This window comes from Cygnus olor, chromosome 1, assembly GCF_009769625.2.
Source record: "Cygnus olor isolate bCygOlo1 chromosome 1, bCygOlo1.pri.v2, whole genome shotgun sequence".
NCBI classification, from domain to species: domain Eukaryota; kingdom Metazoa; phylum Chordata; class Aves; order Anseriformes; family Anatidae; genus Cygnus; species Cygnus olor.
The window spans coordinates 47,698,456-47,715,580 of record NC_049169.1 but is presented as its reverse complement, the minus strand read 5'-3'; the positions used below and the strand labels follow the sequence as shown (position 1 = coordinate 47,715,580).

Sequence of the window (17,125 nt, the reverse complement as noted above, 5' to 3'; positions counted from 1 at the left end):
CTGAATGAACAAACTTAGCACACAACACTCTGCTAAAAGCATAAAGTTATCTGTCATGCTTTTTGCAGGAGTGGCTCACATATTTATACTTCTGTCTCTTCCCCCAGTATTTCTTTTTTTTTTTTTTCCCTGCTTTGTTGTTGTTTCATCTTATTTTTAAGGAAGCTTTCAACATACAGGCAAAAATTACACAAACTTCAGTTTACACTAAACTAAAAAATACACATCAAAACATAAGAGAGCAAATAAGCTATCATGATATGATATGATATGATAGCTTAGTATCATAGCTAGTAGGATATTTCATCTCAAATCCTTTTTCTACTGATACACCATTTCACAAGCCTTTCACAGTTGTTTTCATCTCACATATTGCTCTTTATCTACTTCTAGTTTAAATACCTCCAGCCCACACAATCAATTTCAACAAATAAGGAATGTTCAGCTGTGTGGTTTGTTTGTTTGTTTTAATGACCTAAAAGCATATTGACTGTCTGTGGATCTGTGGAGGAGAGAGCTGATAAGGCTGTTACATTTTTTCATAACACTTCATACTTGTAATAGCTGTAGGTATGGCAGCATGCCTCGCTGACTGACCCCTCACTGGATCCTTGGTGTACACTTCTGACAATTTAAGAAGCAATTATATGATCTGGGCACTTAGGACAGCAGAAGATGCTCTCGGAATGCCAAAGCAGAAGGGAAATTATTGCTTAACTAACAATTGCTGCATTTTGTTTAGTGAGTTTCCTTTTGTTTTAATTTGATATTTTATTTAATATACTTCAACGTCTTTCACATTTATTTGCTGCAGGTGTGTTTTGTTTTTTGTTTTGAAAAAAGGAAATCAGCTGTAGAAAGCAAGCATACATGGCAAAACACAAAGATAATAATGAATAGTAGCCAAGATCACTAATGAGCTCCTGTGGAAGTCTTAAGGAAATCTATGAAGGCATTAGTGATCATCTCAAGATTAATAAAGGCATCAATTAATGTGCTTTTTGGACACATTACATTTCGTTTCAATACCTCAGCTCCACAACCATCTTGAAGCCTATATTTCTACATTAGCCTATATTTCTTTTTCTGGACCCTAATCCATCATAACCTCATTATTCAAACTTCAGATTCTCTGATGCCAGCAACTATTGACCATTTTAGCTGTTACTGAACTTCCCTCCCATATCGTCCTCTTCACATCTCCCTGCTTTCCATATCTCATTCAGACACACCGGACCAGCAAGCAGCAAATGAGGATGAAACGCAGCATGGACCAGTTGGCTTACTTATCTTAGTTATTCCTACAGCATCAGTCACATCTCGGGTTTAATGACAGATGCACGGCTGGAAGAGCTCAAGCTGAGACTACAACTTTCCTCTCCAGTGCAGAGGGCAGTGTCAGAAACATTCATGGGTATTGCTGCAGCTCTGGCGGTGCCAGCTTGGCTGCCAGCGCTGGGCATTGGGTGCCTTATTGCAGACAAGCTACCGGGTCTTCACCTTCTCTGCCAAAAACGGTGCTTCTCTACAGTGAGAGCCACTTGGCAAGATGTCCTCTCAAACAGCATTTTACAAGGCAGCTTTAAAGTTATGCTTTTAAGGCTTTAAAGTTCTGCCACAAGGACAACTCAATGATATCAATCAGCTCTTGGTGTTACTGGGACTAATAGCAAGAAAAAAAAGACAACAGACTGGGAGTTTTCATGGGTCCGATGCTAGGGAATGTGACAGACAGCTAATCTTGATCTCTCTTTTATTTATTTTATTTTTATGACCACTGAATAGACCGTGCCTCTAAGATCCATTAGTTATTTTTGTGAGCTGTCCTTCCATAGTTGACATCGCTGAGGGAAAAAAAATCAGACATATATCATACTTAAAAAAAAAAAAAGGTACCGCAAAACAAATATCAAGCAAACTAGACCAATGAATTTATGATTATTTGCACCACTTATAATTCCTCTGGGATATTCTCTCCAGGCTGGTTAGGGAACTTTAAGGATAGAATTACCAACATAAACACTCCTCAGTTAGCACAGCCAGCAAACAGAAACAACCTGATTCCAGCTGAGCAACTCAAACGGAAAACGTTCTATGCAAGGCACCGCCCTCTTTGTCCTGGTCTTTACCTTTGGATTTGCCCCTGCTCACACCTGGATTTTCTGGGCTAGGGGCTCTCAGAGGCCCTGCTGACAGCTGGCACCGCATTCAGCTTGTGACACCAGCAGTTCTGCACTTGGTTGGACACGTGGCAAACTGCAGCACCTGACTTGCTGGAACCAGGCAATCCCAGCATTTGCAGCCTGAAGCGTTTATTTTTGTGTTTGTTATCCTCAAGTCAAGACAGTCATTATTGCTCTCCTCAACAATAAGAAAAAAATAATTTGATTTTCATTTTAAGTAAAAATAAGCAAGGCATTTGTTATGTGTTTCACAGTTACAGTTCTGTACTTTTTTTTTTTTTTAAAACAAAACCAATCCATTCAACCCATTCTTCAGCTACCCTACTTCAGGCACGCTATGCTCTCTACCGCTCACTGTGCACGCACATTAGTGCACAACTTTAAAAGCGTGGCTCGGAGGCCACTGCCACATCCAGCACCAATGTCAGCAGCTGCCAGACCGGCTCCTGCCGCAGGCAGCCTCCCGCAGGCACTGCAGCCTTTCTCAGTTTCTGCTCTGCTGGACCGTTTGTTGACAATTCCCCCGCTCCCTGGAAAGTTCAGCATAAACACACATGCATGCTTCAGATGCTTCCACACTCACCACAGAAAAGCCTTATTTAAAAAAAATAAATAATAATAATAAAAAAGGAGGTCTCAGTTCTAAAAGTCTCAGAGAAAACTGTTCTCTGACCCGATTTATTTATCACGTCAATATGTTTACTGAAGCAACCTCTGCCACGCCGCAGGTGGTGTACAGCAAGCACATCGATTCAGCTGCCCAGCGCCATGGCATAGGCACGAAGAGCAGAGCACGCGGCCCCATTGCCCTGCCTCTGCCAGAGCTCCTGCTGCACACCAGAGGACTTCATGTGGGTTTAACAAGCCAGAATCCAAGCTGATGCCATGGGCTGGCCTTCTGCATTAGTACTGGAAAGTGAAACACAGCAGCAAATTGCGTGGATTTAAACCCTTGCCTTGAAACTTGCAGAGGGGAAGGACTCTACCAGTTCTTCTCATCGCCACCCAAAAATGTGAGGGATTTCACACCTTCAGAAGTAGGTAAAAGTATAAAGTCTTTGCAGAGTTTACAGCTTTTTGCCTTCCCTGATCATTAATGCTAGTTTCCAGCCCTATTTCATAGGGAGAGCTGCACATCCAGAATGCTCATGGCCAAAACCTTTGGAAAAACTGGCATGGAAGTGCTAACAAACAATACGGAGAAGGACCATGAATGAACAGGGTTCATTTACAATCAGGACCTGCTACTCTAACTCTTCACTCCCCCCAGTGAGAAGTGTTTACTGGGAAAGGACAGCAAGACCAGAAGAGAATTCTAGAAAACTATATGACAAAATCTCAAACCATGCATTGGCAATTAGGAAAGGGGGAACTTCAACAAAGTGAGAACTAAAATTCCTATTAATACCCACTTCAAGCAAAATTGACTTTACCTTGCCAGGACTACCATGAAATTCCAGTGTATAACTACTTTTCATCCACTAAAACCAAAGTAAATGGAAGGGCCTAAAACCTTATGTACTGACTGGTCATTATTTTTATTAATTTTTGGTGACTTTATCCCTGAAATCAGGGCTGTAATGGTTTTCTTCAAAACATTGCTTGTTCAATTTAAAAATAACTCACAGCCCATCATACTGCAATTTTTACGTGTCAGATACTTAGAAGATGACGAAAGAAAGCTAAATATCAGAGTACTCAAAGGCTAGTGACTTAGAGCTAAAATAAACACAGAGTGACTTAACTCTTAAACACACGGCTGTCTGCATGCACGTTAGCTGGCAGAGCTTCCTGGCCAGTCTGCTGAAAAACAGTGGATGAAGTAGCTTGGTTGAAAGCAGCACATGCTTACTGCAAACAGTAATCGAGCAGTTCTCAAGACTGGACTTGTGCTCTCTTCCTCTGGTATTTTGCATCAATTAGATGAAGAATGGGATTTAGATGCTTTTGCTGAACTTTTCAGCTCATCTCAAAGTCAATGCAGAACATCCGACCCCCAGGAACACCAGTAGAAATATAGATATATATCAACTGAATTCAGTGCAGTTGAAATCACCAAGCTCAGGTTGTAGTTATTGAATTGGTGGTTTTGATAAAATTCCTTTTGTTTACCCACATAAACAGGAGTTGGTTTTTTTTGTCCACTTCTGCTTGATTGGGTGAAACAGTTTCACATAAGCACAAAGATAATCATCTCAAGGAAAATTTAAGCTTGTGTAAACTTTAAGTTTTTAAAAGAAACTTCTTGGATTCTAGTATCTAAAAACAAACCTGCATTCCTTAACCTAAACTCCTTAACCTCAGTGTCTAGGGCACTGAGACAATGTAGCTGCATACAGTTCTGTAAGTCTACTCATTAAACTACTTTCACTGGAACAAATATGAATGTGGGGTAAATGATGCATAATAATATCACTGTTGGCATTTAAATAAAAACTGAAGTTAATATTTTGACTCTTTTCTCTCCCAACGCTTATTTTATGCCAAAACCCCCTACTGTTTTACATGTACAGTTAAATTAGTCCTTGCTGCAGTTAAAATATCACCACACAAAACAGAGTACTAAGGAGCTTCACAAACACATTTCCTGAGCCAATGCTGAAAATAACCCACAGGAAAAGGCTGTTGTTGAGCACATAAATGGGTCTTTCATCAATTCCCATCTGAGATACTCTCTTAAGTTACGCATCAGGAACCTGCAGCGTGTAGCGTCAACGGCAAGTGGGGACAGGGAGGCCCAAGCTGGAGGCGGGGAGCAAGGCCAGCATTAGGTGACAAACACGCCGAGTTGGCTTCCCTCTTCTGGAGGAACAGGAAATATGTAGAAAGAATGCTGAAATCAGGAAAAAGCAAACGTGGAACAAAAGAAGAAACCCTTAGAGATTGTGAAAATGTACCCATAGGGAGAGGGCGCAGGCCAAAGGAGGCGGCTGCGTGCCCTGCGGGGCCCCAGCCTCCTCCTGACACCTCACTGCGCTGCCTCGCCTGGCACAACGTCACCGGGAGGAAGGACGAGGACATCCTTGTATTGTACCGGGGATCGATGGGAACAGCACAGCTATGACATTTTTGCCTTCTGCAGCGTGCACTGCATTGGTGGGAGATGAATGATAACACAGTTTATCATTTACTTAATAACAGATAATGCATTTACGCTCAAAATGGCTCTTTTAACGCATACGGATGGCGGGTGCTCTGAGCTTAACATGCCGTAACTTGCTAGACCGTACAAAACAGTGACACAAGGAACCACGCAAAGCCTTTCTGGAAGCAGCAGAGGGATTCGCCCAGCAACCAGCAATTGTCCCCCACCAGGCCAGCCTTGTCTCAGCTGCCACCACCAGCTTTCTCCCCCCATACACGCAAACACACCCAGCCCCAGCTGGACTTTGCAAAATGAGAATGTCAGGAACTTCAACCACATCTATTTTTAAGTAGCACTTAAAAACTTTGATACATTAGAAATCTTTTACAACTGCTTTTCTAATTCCGGGAAAAAAAATGCCATGCACCGTATCTAGGTCAACTTGCTTCACCATTTCTTTCTATCAACCAAGAGCCCTTTGAAAGAAGATGAAGGATAAATCAAAGCCACTCAGAAGACAAAAACCCTATTTCATGACAACTTTGGAGATCTTCACAATTGTTTTCATTTCATAACACTTTTCTAACATTTTCAAAACTGGATTGTATACGAGAATGATGGACTTGGTTTTGGAAATATGCAGTTTTCCAATTAATTTCTCTCCCTTGGAGGTGACAAGAAAGCGCTGGACCACAGAATCTTTTCCAATGTCAAAACAAATGAAACCAGCACATTTCAAACACATTTGCATGAGCATGTGTCAAAACAAACAAATAAACAAGTAAATAAAGCAAAAAAGTTCCTATTTTTTTCTGGTTAAAAAGAAAAAAGATAAAAGCTTGGTATACTTCTCCCAGACTGTTACAAGATTCAATTATTGTCCTAGAGTATGTATCTTCTTCTTATAATATATGAATTTATTTCAGGTTGTATAGCAGACTAAATTATAAACCCATGTGACTGAAAACCACCCCAATACTAGGGAAAATTCCTCCTGCTATTGGAAAATCAGGCCACGAAGACAAAGACTTGCATAAAGATTCCTGCAAGAAAAGAAAGAAAAAGACAACATACCCCATATGTTTTCTTAAGCAAAAAATTCACTGCAAGTCTTTCATGCAGTTTCATTGCACTACCCTAGCATGATAAAATAATTAACTCAACAATACAAAATAAAGTATTTCCAGGCCCATAGACAGTGATTTGAGCTGACCCTCTGGAAAGAGAAGATGCTCCCAGAGTGGAGTACAGCCACAGGGAGAAGTTCCCAGCATCTAGATACACCCAAATCCTTCCTAAAGTCTTTGGGTCTGAACACTGATATTTTTACCAATGTTACCATAGTTTTCTTTAAACACAGAAATATAAACATAATGCCTTCAATACCTAAAATGTATTTCAAGCATTCAAATCTTAGTGTGTTCGAAAAATGTTTTAAAATGTTATTTGGACACTGCAGTATTTTGTCAATTTAATATTTCTCTTAAAAAGTTTCTGAACAGGAACCTTGAAGTTGTCCTCACCACCCCACCGCACCCCACCCGCCCCCCCCCAAAAAAAAAATCCCTCACCCCAAAAAAAAGAAAAAAAATCACTAACATAGCCAATGACTAAACAGTACCACATTTATCTGGTGTAACACTGCTCGTAAGAAGCATGCCTCAACCCTAATGAAGTTCAGTACATCAAAGAGGAATACCTATCAAAGCCAAGCACTTAATCACACATATTTCAGTACTAAATTCACTGTTCCAGGAAGGCTTTCATGAAGACACAATTGACCTCTTGAGGACTCAGTCACTGAATCAGAATTTAGTCCTGATAACTAAACTTACATTTTGCACTGAGGTGTTCATTTCTGGAAAATCAATGGACTAAACTAAATCTGCACAGATGGGGGAAAATAGGAAGTAGTCTATAATGAAAGCAACATTAAGATCTCAAAGCATTGTTGTCACATGGCACACCTCCTGCAGCCCTTTCAAAAGGAAAATCCTAGCAGGAAATACAATGACGATGACACAGCTATAAATTTCATCCAAATCAATTAGTAATCACGTACACTTGCAAAACCTTGAAGGTACAGCAACAAAAGTAGCCGGTAAATACAGTATGCTATTCCTGAAGGGTGGAGGGACAGACTCACTGAACCTGAAGAACAATTCTCTTGCCTCAAACAATAAAAAAAATGCAAAAAGGAAGTCCATGAGATCCAGAGAAGTTTAAGTTACTGTTTTTTGCAGCATGACATATGTTCCAAATAATTTTTACTTTTCCTCCAGACATATGTACACTCAAGTTTACTTTTGGTTATAATGAAGATCTTGTCATCTTCTTCTTCAAAAAAAAAAGTTATTAAGAATAGAAGGATAACATGTATAAATAATTCTCTTTTACCGGTAGGTTTTAAAAATCATGTTACTTCAAAATAGAAACATTTCGATCTGCTGGTTTCTGATAATATTAAAAGCAATTGCTGTGTTGGTACCAGCAGCACTGACTTTTCTCCTCAGATTTCAGGCCTGGACTATTAGTTTCTCAAAAGTAACACCCTCAAAAAAAGCTGTTTTCCTTGTTGTTACCTGCAAGTAGCTAGTGATATTTAAAACTTATTTTACATTTAGCTGTACATTTTTTTATCCCACAGCATCTACTCTTCACTCCCTTTGTTTGCAGATTCCTCATAACAATGCATGCACTTTCATTATCCATTTTAATTTGGTAGTCAAACAGGTAGACTAGGGCAAAATAAACAATCCTTAGAGACCGTTTAAGAGACTTTTTTTCTACAGTGGAAACAAAACACGGATTATCTGCTATCAAGGTTCTGTCATTACTGTCTTTATTCAGCATATTCAGCTGATGTGCTGATAATCAAGAAGAGCCACCAGGCTCCCACTGTCAGGCTCTGTCCCCACTCTGTGGTTCACAGCCCACACCAGGACACTCACTCCCCTCCTTCTAAAGCCAAGCCCCACATCAGCAGAAGGGAAGCTGACATCAAGTAACTCAAAAATCAAGTGGTTAGTGACAACTGGTACCCACACCATTAATTATCCAGGCCTGCCATTCTAGATTTAAATTCCTGTGGGAAGGCCAAAGCAAATAAAAATTATCTGAATTTAATAAAACATACAAATTTAGGCTAAGCAAATCAGAAGCTATTAACATTCTCCATTAAAGCCTACTGGTTTTACCAGATAGGATCAGGGAAAGCTTCTCAGTAGCCACTGGAGCACTGGATACGTTACGGAGATTTTACATCTTCCTCCACAAAGAAATGTAACGTTGGGGAGATGCTACTGAACTCTTCTAGTAACGGCAAACCTTGTGTTCGGGATTAATATACTGCATATATGCTTTTATTATGACTAGAAGTGTAGGCAATCAGTCTATGAACTTCTCAGAAGAAAAATCTCATTTGTATGCTGGCTTTTATCATAAGAAAACCTGCTTTGACACCCATTAGCAGTGCCTCACAGAAGTTTTATGTACCATGATCTATGAAAAAAAGGTAAGCACATGTTCTGACAGGTTGGGGAAAATGCTAGCAGTAATTATTACAATAACATGGCACTGTTTCTCTAACCAGTTTTATAATACCACTTGGCACAGGGAACGATATAAGTTTCTTAAAGAGCTATGCAGAAAAGGGAAGATGGCATTGATAAAGAGGCTACAAAAGGAGCTAGGAAAACCACGGATGGGAAAACCAGAGAAGCTGCCTGCTTGGCTTTGGCTGGGCTAGGACCCTGGCACCCTCCAGGCAGAGCCAAAACCAGCCCTTGCACCTGCTCCTCCAGCCCCAGCTGGTCTGTCTCAGGAGACCACTGCCCCCCCTGTGTCTCCTTTTTCTCCTTGGGATTTCTTTGTTCCCTGAGATCTACTGAAGTAACTTCATGCGTAAATAATTTCCTATGGTAGTTTCTGACTGTGACTCTATAGTAGTTTAAAATAAACACTGAGATGAAGTGTTCTGGTTATGTTTTTCGATGTGTGCTTTTTAAAGAAAAACACAACACAAACCCAGTTCTGTCAAGAACACCCAGCTTAGGGAGCACTACAGGTACAGATGTGCCAGGGTACAAGAATCACTTAAACCCTTAACTCACTGTCGGTACTGAGGAGGGATGCTGTGGAGAGGGAATAACCATAAATCTCATACACTCAGCCAGGTGAGAAAACTAAGCAGTCACTGCAGTCTCATGCCTACTGTGCTTTATTCAGCAAAACGTTCCTCTTCCTAAAACAAAGAGAAACACTCACCTGATTCACAACCACAACACAAGCCCAAAATAATCAAACATACATGAAATATATCCTTCTTTAAGTTTGGACTCAAACTTCTTCAGTAAACCAAAGCAAGGAAACACCAAAAGCATGGAGTCAACAGCCCCAAAAGATACCCAAAAATTAGGTTTATACAAAAAACATACACTCAGTCTGGAATTTATGGCACTTAAAGAATTCCACGATGAAAACAAGAAGCACCCTACTGTAAACAAGAAAAATACTCAACAAGCATATGAGCAAATATACCAATACCAAGCCCATAACTAGAAATCCTACTTCCCACAATAAAGTTTCATGCTTTCCATCAAACAGTCCAAAGTTGAGAATATCAACTCTACAAACAATTACTACCGAAGGATGCCACTTAAAATATATCTCCTCCTCTATAAGAGAACACACTCCCCTAGAGAATAGTAAGGCTCTTTGGAGCATGCATTTGCTGCTTACGCATCCAAAATGAAGCTTAGCTTACAATCACATGTAACTTTTTTTTTTTTAATGGAGGATTTCTATCTCGTTTGTTCTCATCAATATGCAAATACTCTCAAGAGTGTAAACAAGCTTGCTGGGGACTATGAAATACACAAGTTGGGTATTTTGTTTAAATCCTTAATGCTGGTTTGAGACAACGCTTAAGGATCTGCAAGACCAACCGATTTGCTGAATTTAATTAGTTAAATAATACCAAGTTGGGTCAAAACAATGCTTCACCCATTACCATACTCTGACAGACACAGTAGGAAATGCTATTTCAGGAGAACATATTAGCCTGCCCCTCCCTGTGGCCCATTCCTCCTGCCAGCATCCACAATCACAGCACTACAGATGTTACGAGGTCTGCACCTGCCTATTCCATTTAGCATCTGTTTTGGACATATCTGTGAATCGGGGCAATTCCTTTTTGAATCTGATGAAACTATCTATCTACCTCCACCACCTCCCTGGACAGCATAACAGCCGTTTGCTCCCTGCCCTGCAGCAAGTGCTTCCTTTCACCTACTGTGTCACAAAACCCTGTCTTTCAGAAATGTTTTGTATGGGTCACACAGAACTCATGCACTTCCACTAACTTTGTTGCATCTGTGGGCACAGGAAGACACAGAAGACTCAGTGTATTCAGGGAGAAATAATATCTTTTCTTACATCAGAAAAACTTTCAAGACCCGATGAAGAACTTGCATACTCAAAAGCCTGTCTGCTTTTCCAGCTGTATCAGCTGATCTAAAAATATATTTATTTCTCCTACAAACCTAGCAACTGTGCACTCTATGGACATTTTCTCAAGTTGATCCTGAGATTGAGGTAAGGTTCATTCCTCCTTATTTACGTATTCTTGAATACAAAAACATGACTGTATCTAATCGCTTTAATTAAAACTGGTAAAGCACACACATGCATTTCCCAAATTTTGATCACGAATGAGGAATAAATAGCTTATTTTTCCTCTTGACTCTCTTAACCAAGTGCAGTTTCAGAACTTCAAAAGCAAATGCAGAGATATACACTAATGACCGTTCTGCTGACATTTAATGAAAGGGGTACAGCCTCTCAGCTCAGCCCCCAAACATGTTTACAACCACCAGAGCTGCAAGTGAGATGTTTAACCTCCCTTTTCTCTTTATTTTACCTGCCATGTCTCACACGCCTGCTTGCAGCTTGAAAAGTCTCCTCCACCTCATACAAGCCAGGGCTCTGGTCTTCCACACTGCTGGAATTCTGCCATTCCAAACACAGATTTTTACCAGCACCCATAGCAAAAGGCAAGTTCTCATACTCCGGTATTTCCTCATAGTGACGCACGTTCTCATATTCTGGAGCACAACTGCTGGTTACAGAATTCAAATGCATTTGGGACAAAATCTCTCCCGACAGTGCGTGCCCATCTAAAGACTCCAGCCTTTGGGTATTTCGCATCTCAGGCTGGCTTCTGTTTCTCTGCCTCTTCTTCTGCATTGCTGGACTACTTATTTCTATGGAATGTGCCTTGGCAGACTTAGCTTTCCTTTCACTGCCTGCAGATGCCACATGCCGGTTGTTACCACTCCCACACCCTTCTCCAGTGGAAAGGTTAGCAACAGAGCTATCCATTGACTGGCTGCCTTTGGACAGAAATTTTTGGAAGTCACTTTTCATTAAGCAAACTGACAGCTTCATGTTGAGAAACTTTTTCAAACTATTTTTCTTCTGTGGGTCTTTGCAAGGCTTGTCTGTCCTTTCCATGTCCACAGAAGAGAGAGATTTGGCCCTAGGCTTTGTCACAACCGTCAAGTGGTTGAAGCTGGGAACAACACTAGCAGTTTTTAATGACTCAGAATTTCCTGAAAATGGAAGAATAGGATGAGGTAACTTCCAGACAGGTTTCTCAGAGGATCGTTTAGGTATGTCACAGGACGACAATGCACCTTGCTCCTTGACTGGAGTGTGTGTGAAGTGAGATCCTTCCAAAAGGCTTTTCGATTTGTCTTCACTGGAGGCATAAGAACTTTTCTCCACAAGCTCTGCTGATGCAGCTTTTTTCAGCAGTCCTGCAGCCGGTAGGCTGTGCCGCTGTGGTTTCTTAGGAATGACTTTTGGAGAACTTTCATCCTTTATTTTCGGTTCTTTATCTTCCACTTTTTGTAGGGAAACATGAAGGCTATTAGAAGTAGGTGAGTGCTGACTGCCAGTTAGTTTGATTTGCTTTGGCAAACTCATAGACAAAGTATCACACCTGATAAAATTAGTCCTTTTGTCCACTGCATCTAGCATATTAGCATCATCTTTCATCTTATCCATGGAGTTACCTAAGTCATGGTCTGTATCTAAAGAACACTCAACATTTTCCACCAAATCAGAAGTTTTGTGAGATAACTGGAGCAAAAGACTTTGCAATGTTGACTCTTCAGTATCAGCAGGTTCCTTCACTGGATGCTTTTTCTCTGCAATGTTTTGAGTTATCTCAGATTTTTCAGGATGAAGCACTTCTGTATCATTGTTATAACAAACACTCTGACCAAGGACATTAATTTTTGCTGGCTTTTTAAGGCTTTGTTCAGCAGACCCAATGGGATCATTCTCTGAATTAGATGGTTCCTTTGTTCCTTCTCCTATGGCATCTATGCCATCCTGCCGAACTAGACATGCAGCACGTGGCTTTCTTGGCTTAGGGATAGGGAGCATTTTTGAGCACAGGACTGAACATGTTTCAGAGGAAGCTTTATCAGTGTCTATTTTCATACCCATTTCACCTGAAAACATACTATTGATACTTAAATGTTCATTTTCCAGGTTTTCCTGGTCCAATGGGCAGGAGCAACTGTGATGGTTTTCAGTCAAACTAGGACAAGTTTCAGACATCTGAAACTCTTCAACAGTGCGCTTAATGTTAATATTTTTTTGCCTCCCATTAGCTACCTCAGAAGAAGGCGAAGACTGTACAAGTTCCATGAACTCTATTTTAACATCATCCCTGGAGCTGTTGCCATCCCTTTTGTCAAGCTTGTCTGCACACCTGTGCCTCACAGGACTGCTGTTGGGGAATACACCATGAGTTAGAACATCTTTAAGCTTCTCTTCCAAAATGCTGGCTTTCAGAACTACCTGATTTCTATTTGCCAATTTTTCATTGGGACTATCCCCCAGAGCTAGCAGAGTTTTTTCACCTACTTTGATGTTCTCTAAGTTTTCAAAGTGCTCAAGAATGATCTGAGTTTTACAAGTGTTCTCCCCATTTCCAAGCTTATGAAGGCATCCAATTTTGCAAGATGATACCGGTAGAATATATGCTGTGTTATCTGTATTCCCTTCTGAGGCTTCATTTTTATAGTTCAAGTGGTCTAGTGTTTGTGAAGAATCTCCTCTGTGTTCCTCAAAGCTTTTGGTACTTTTCCTTGTAGAGGATGGAGGCTTAACTTCTGGAATAGACGAGCTCTTGAGAACCTTCGGTTTTGGTGCAATCGCTGGCTTAGTTTTCTTTGCTGCTTGAATAACACCAGAAAGTACAACATCAGGCTTCGGTGCAACAGGTGGAGGTGTCGCCTTGTGTCCTACCACAAATTTTGGTTTGGGGGCCACAGGTGGCTTCTTAATTTCTAGGAAGGATGGAAAACAAAGATGTTAGTCACCATCAGCCCACAAAACAACTTCACCTGCATCACAGCATTATTAAAAGTCTTGTAATATTTAAATCACGTGCTCTACAGGACACTGGTGTGTATATGTATATATTTTTCTCCTAAAAGCATGCCTCCTTTCCCTCATGTTGCCTTTTTTTTTTTTTACTAGTTGCTTTTCTTCTTTTTAACAGGCACAATCAAGGGGTGATGGGAGAAGTCTTCAAGGGTATCGTGTTTGTTGAAAATCAGTTTAACTTTATGAGAATGCATCTCCCTGCTCAGATACCAAAGTATGATGCTAATGAAAGCAGGACAGATTAGCCTGATTTTGAAGTTTGAACTATAGTAATACCTTTTAAAACTGTTGCAAATTTGTTAAGCGTCTAGTGTATAATAAGCCATGAAGAGCCAGAGTAACTGCCAGGACAGTTCAGTCCCTTCCCTTACCACCTTTGGAAACGTGTAACCTAAAAATCCCTTTTCTCTTCCTCTTCTTTCCAAACAATATTTAGATATTTAGATGGATTGCTGTACCAACTGTAAAACTAGCATATGTCAACACCACCCGTTAAGTGAAATGAGCTTGCGGTGTGAAATTAGTGCAACAATTTGCAGCAAGTCAGTGTTTTCCTGACTTGCTGTATGAGTAAAACGTTATTTCTGTGCATCTTATAAAATTACTCTTCCCAGCATGCTACTGTGACCTAGAAACAGCCACCACTGCTATGACTTATGACCCACTTGACTGCAGTGGATGACGAAGCCCAGAGAGAGTAGAGGGCAGGAAAAGGAGCACAAGAGGAACTTGGAGACTATTGTGCTCTGATCCCACTCTTTTTTTTTTTTTTCCAAGATATGCCTGAAGCATTTTCATGTTGCAGCAGATAATTCATGACCAGTGCATATCCTGGATAATAATTTCTACGTGCTCAGAGGGATTTTGACATATGAAGACTGACTTATATAGTAAACAAGTTTCTCATTCTATTTTCTTTAAATGTACTACCTCTGTATTTATTTGCTGTGTTTTGAACAGTATTTTTATATACTTTCAGGAAGTCGTAAATGTGTTATATAAAAATGTCAAGAAAATATGATAATTGATGTAACACACACACAGGGATTGGTTAAGCCATTGATTAAATACTCCTTTCAACTTTGGGCACGGTGAGTTATTATTATAGATGTGCAACTCTATCCAAATTCCTAGCCTAGAACATAAGAATAAAGTTTCAGTCTTAGGGATTTTTTTCTGTTTTCTGTTTTTCTTGTCTAGATAGTTAAATCAAAAAAAAAAAAAGGCAGATGCATTCAGATGCAAGCATTTCCCAAACACTAAGCCACTGCTCTAAGCAGACAGCCAGAAACAATGTCTCCACTATAGAAACAGGAAAACGATGTTTTTCTAGGACATGAATCATTAAATGGTATCCAGACTGATTCTGCTTAGGCTTATAACAGCTGCCCTTGCTGCACTTCTATTAGCAAAGAGGTAAACGTGATGGCAGAGACAATTTTTGAGACGTTTTGCAAGCGGGAGCGCACAATTTCTTTTGAAAGGTATGGCTCTATGTAGCCAAAGATGACGGCCAACAGTGACCCAACTATCAGTTACTGCAAAGGATGTACCACCTTCGATTTCCTCTCCAAAAACAGGGATTTCCCATACAGTGAACTGCAAGTCAGTAGTTTGCCAGGGGAAAAAATTAACCCTTTGGATGGGCAACCACTGTTCCTGAATGGCAGAAGACAAACTTTTTGTACGCTGCTTTCAGACAACGCAACTGCCCGTTCGGGTGGGGAATGAAGTGATGGCAATAGAGGACCCTGCTTTCTGCAGTAAAAAGAGACGACCAGACAGAATGACCCGTTTGTCACAGAACACAGCACAGTGGTAGTCCTGGGACATGCTCAGTAATATTTATTAAGTTGTTAAAGCTCCCTGAAAACAGAAGAGAGGCAGTCTGCCTGGGAAGCCTTCCTGATCCCCAAATGAGAGAAGCAGATTGCAGAAGATATAGGAGATTAAACACTGGCTAGGTAAGTGATAACCCACGTATTAGTTGTCCCACTCCGTAAGCCAAAATCTGCCAACCTCAGAAGATTCTTTCTCTGTCGTGGAACTGCCTAATTTCAGATAGCAATAGCCTGCAGGGCTTTCAAATAGCATACATTAGGGAACACACCAAGAAGGTACAGTGTACTACTATTGTCTGACCATGAGATTCAAAACGAAAACATTAAGATGTAAATGGATGCAAAGAAAACAAACCAGTTGTTTATATGCCAATATTGGAAACCTGGATAATGAATAGAGCCAGTAAAATTAACTCCTGATATAAAGTGTGATTTAGTAACATTTCTGAAGCCTACTAGAATTTTTCAAATGACTTCAATGTTAAAAGCCATTGGAACAGGCAGAAGAGACAGACAAATTGCATGGTGTAACAAAGACCCCACTATCTGCTTTAACATGATTGCCAGTTGCATCTAAAATGGATAGAGGGTCAATGTATTAAGAGGCACGTGACAGTCTCAATACCAAAACAGATCTTCAGGAGACAGCTGAATGAGAAGCCCTTTCAAAATACATTTATGATGAGAAAATAAAGAATCCAGGAAGGGAATGCACACCAATAATTTTCCTCAACAAAACATATTCAAGTTTCTGAAAAATACAAGTGATGAACTTCTAAACAAACAAACAAAGAAAGAAAAAATAACAGCAGCTAGGTGAGGGTAAAAGTGTATTAGATTAGAAATTGGAAATTGAAGTTCTGTTGATTATCAACTAATTTAATTCACAGTATGGGAATCCAAACCATTTTGACATAGTGCAGTGCTTTAAAAGGGACATTTTTTCCATCCTTAAAAGAAAGAAAACTAAGTAGGAGGCAACTACTTATATACAAAGGTGTAAAGAATGACTGGAAGTCATGAGAGAATGACTTTTTGTTAAAGTGACAAGTGAAAGCAAGCCTTTTTGGTGAAAAGCAATAAACATAATCAAGGAAACGCTATACAAGAAAAGCCCAGTGTGGTGACTTATTTGGATGACAGGGTTTTTCCTGGTGCCAAATAAAACTGTTCACCTAAGAACAGAGGCTGTTGGTTATAATCAAGAGAGCTGAAACTGAAGAGAATTTGGAAATAAATCATTGTCGATAACTATTTTGTATGAGCTACATGCAGGTCTGCAGCTAGGGTGGTAAATAATCCTCCAGATTACAAGGAGATAAATATAAAAAAATTACAGGCATTGAAAATATTTGTGTATGCAGCACCTGCCAGACTGCTAGTGGCATGCTATGTCACTTCTGGCATTCTTACAGGAGAACTTGGGATGAATTCAAGAAATAACTATAAGAAGTATCTAAAGTATCAAAAACATACATCAAGACCCAGGAAAGCTCATCCTGCTTAATTTAGCCAAGAATTTAGGAAGTGAGATGGTGATAGCATATATATGC

At 40.1% G+C, this 17,125-nt stretch overlaps 1 protein-coding gene across 3 annotated transcripts in view; it reads right to left on the bottom strand.

The window, feature by feature from the left end:
- Positions 1–17,125, bottom strand: part of FGD6 (FYVE, RhoGEF and PH domain containing 6) — a 72,841-nt gene that overhangs the window by 50,579 nt on the left and 5,137 nt on the right. For all 3 annotated transcript variants that reach the window (XM_040556978.1, XM_040556967.1, XM_040556989.1), the window contains exon 2: positions 11,189–13,631. In XM_040556978.1, coding sequence (XP_040412912.1) covers positions 11,189–13,631 — 2,443 coding nt within the window. The remainder of the gene's footprint in view (positions 1–11,188; positions 13,632–17,125) is intronic.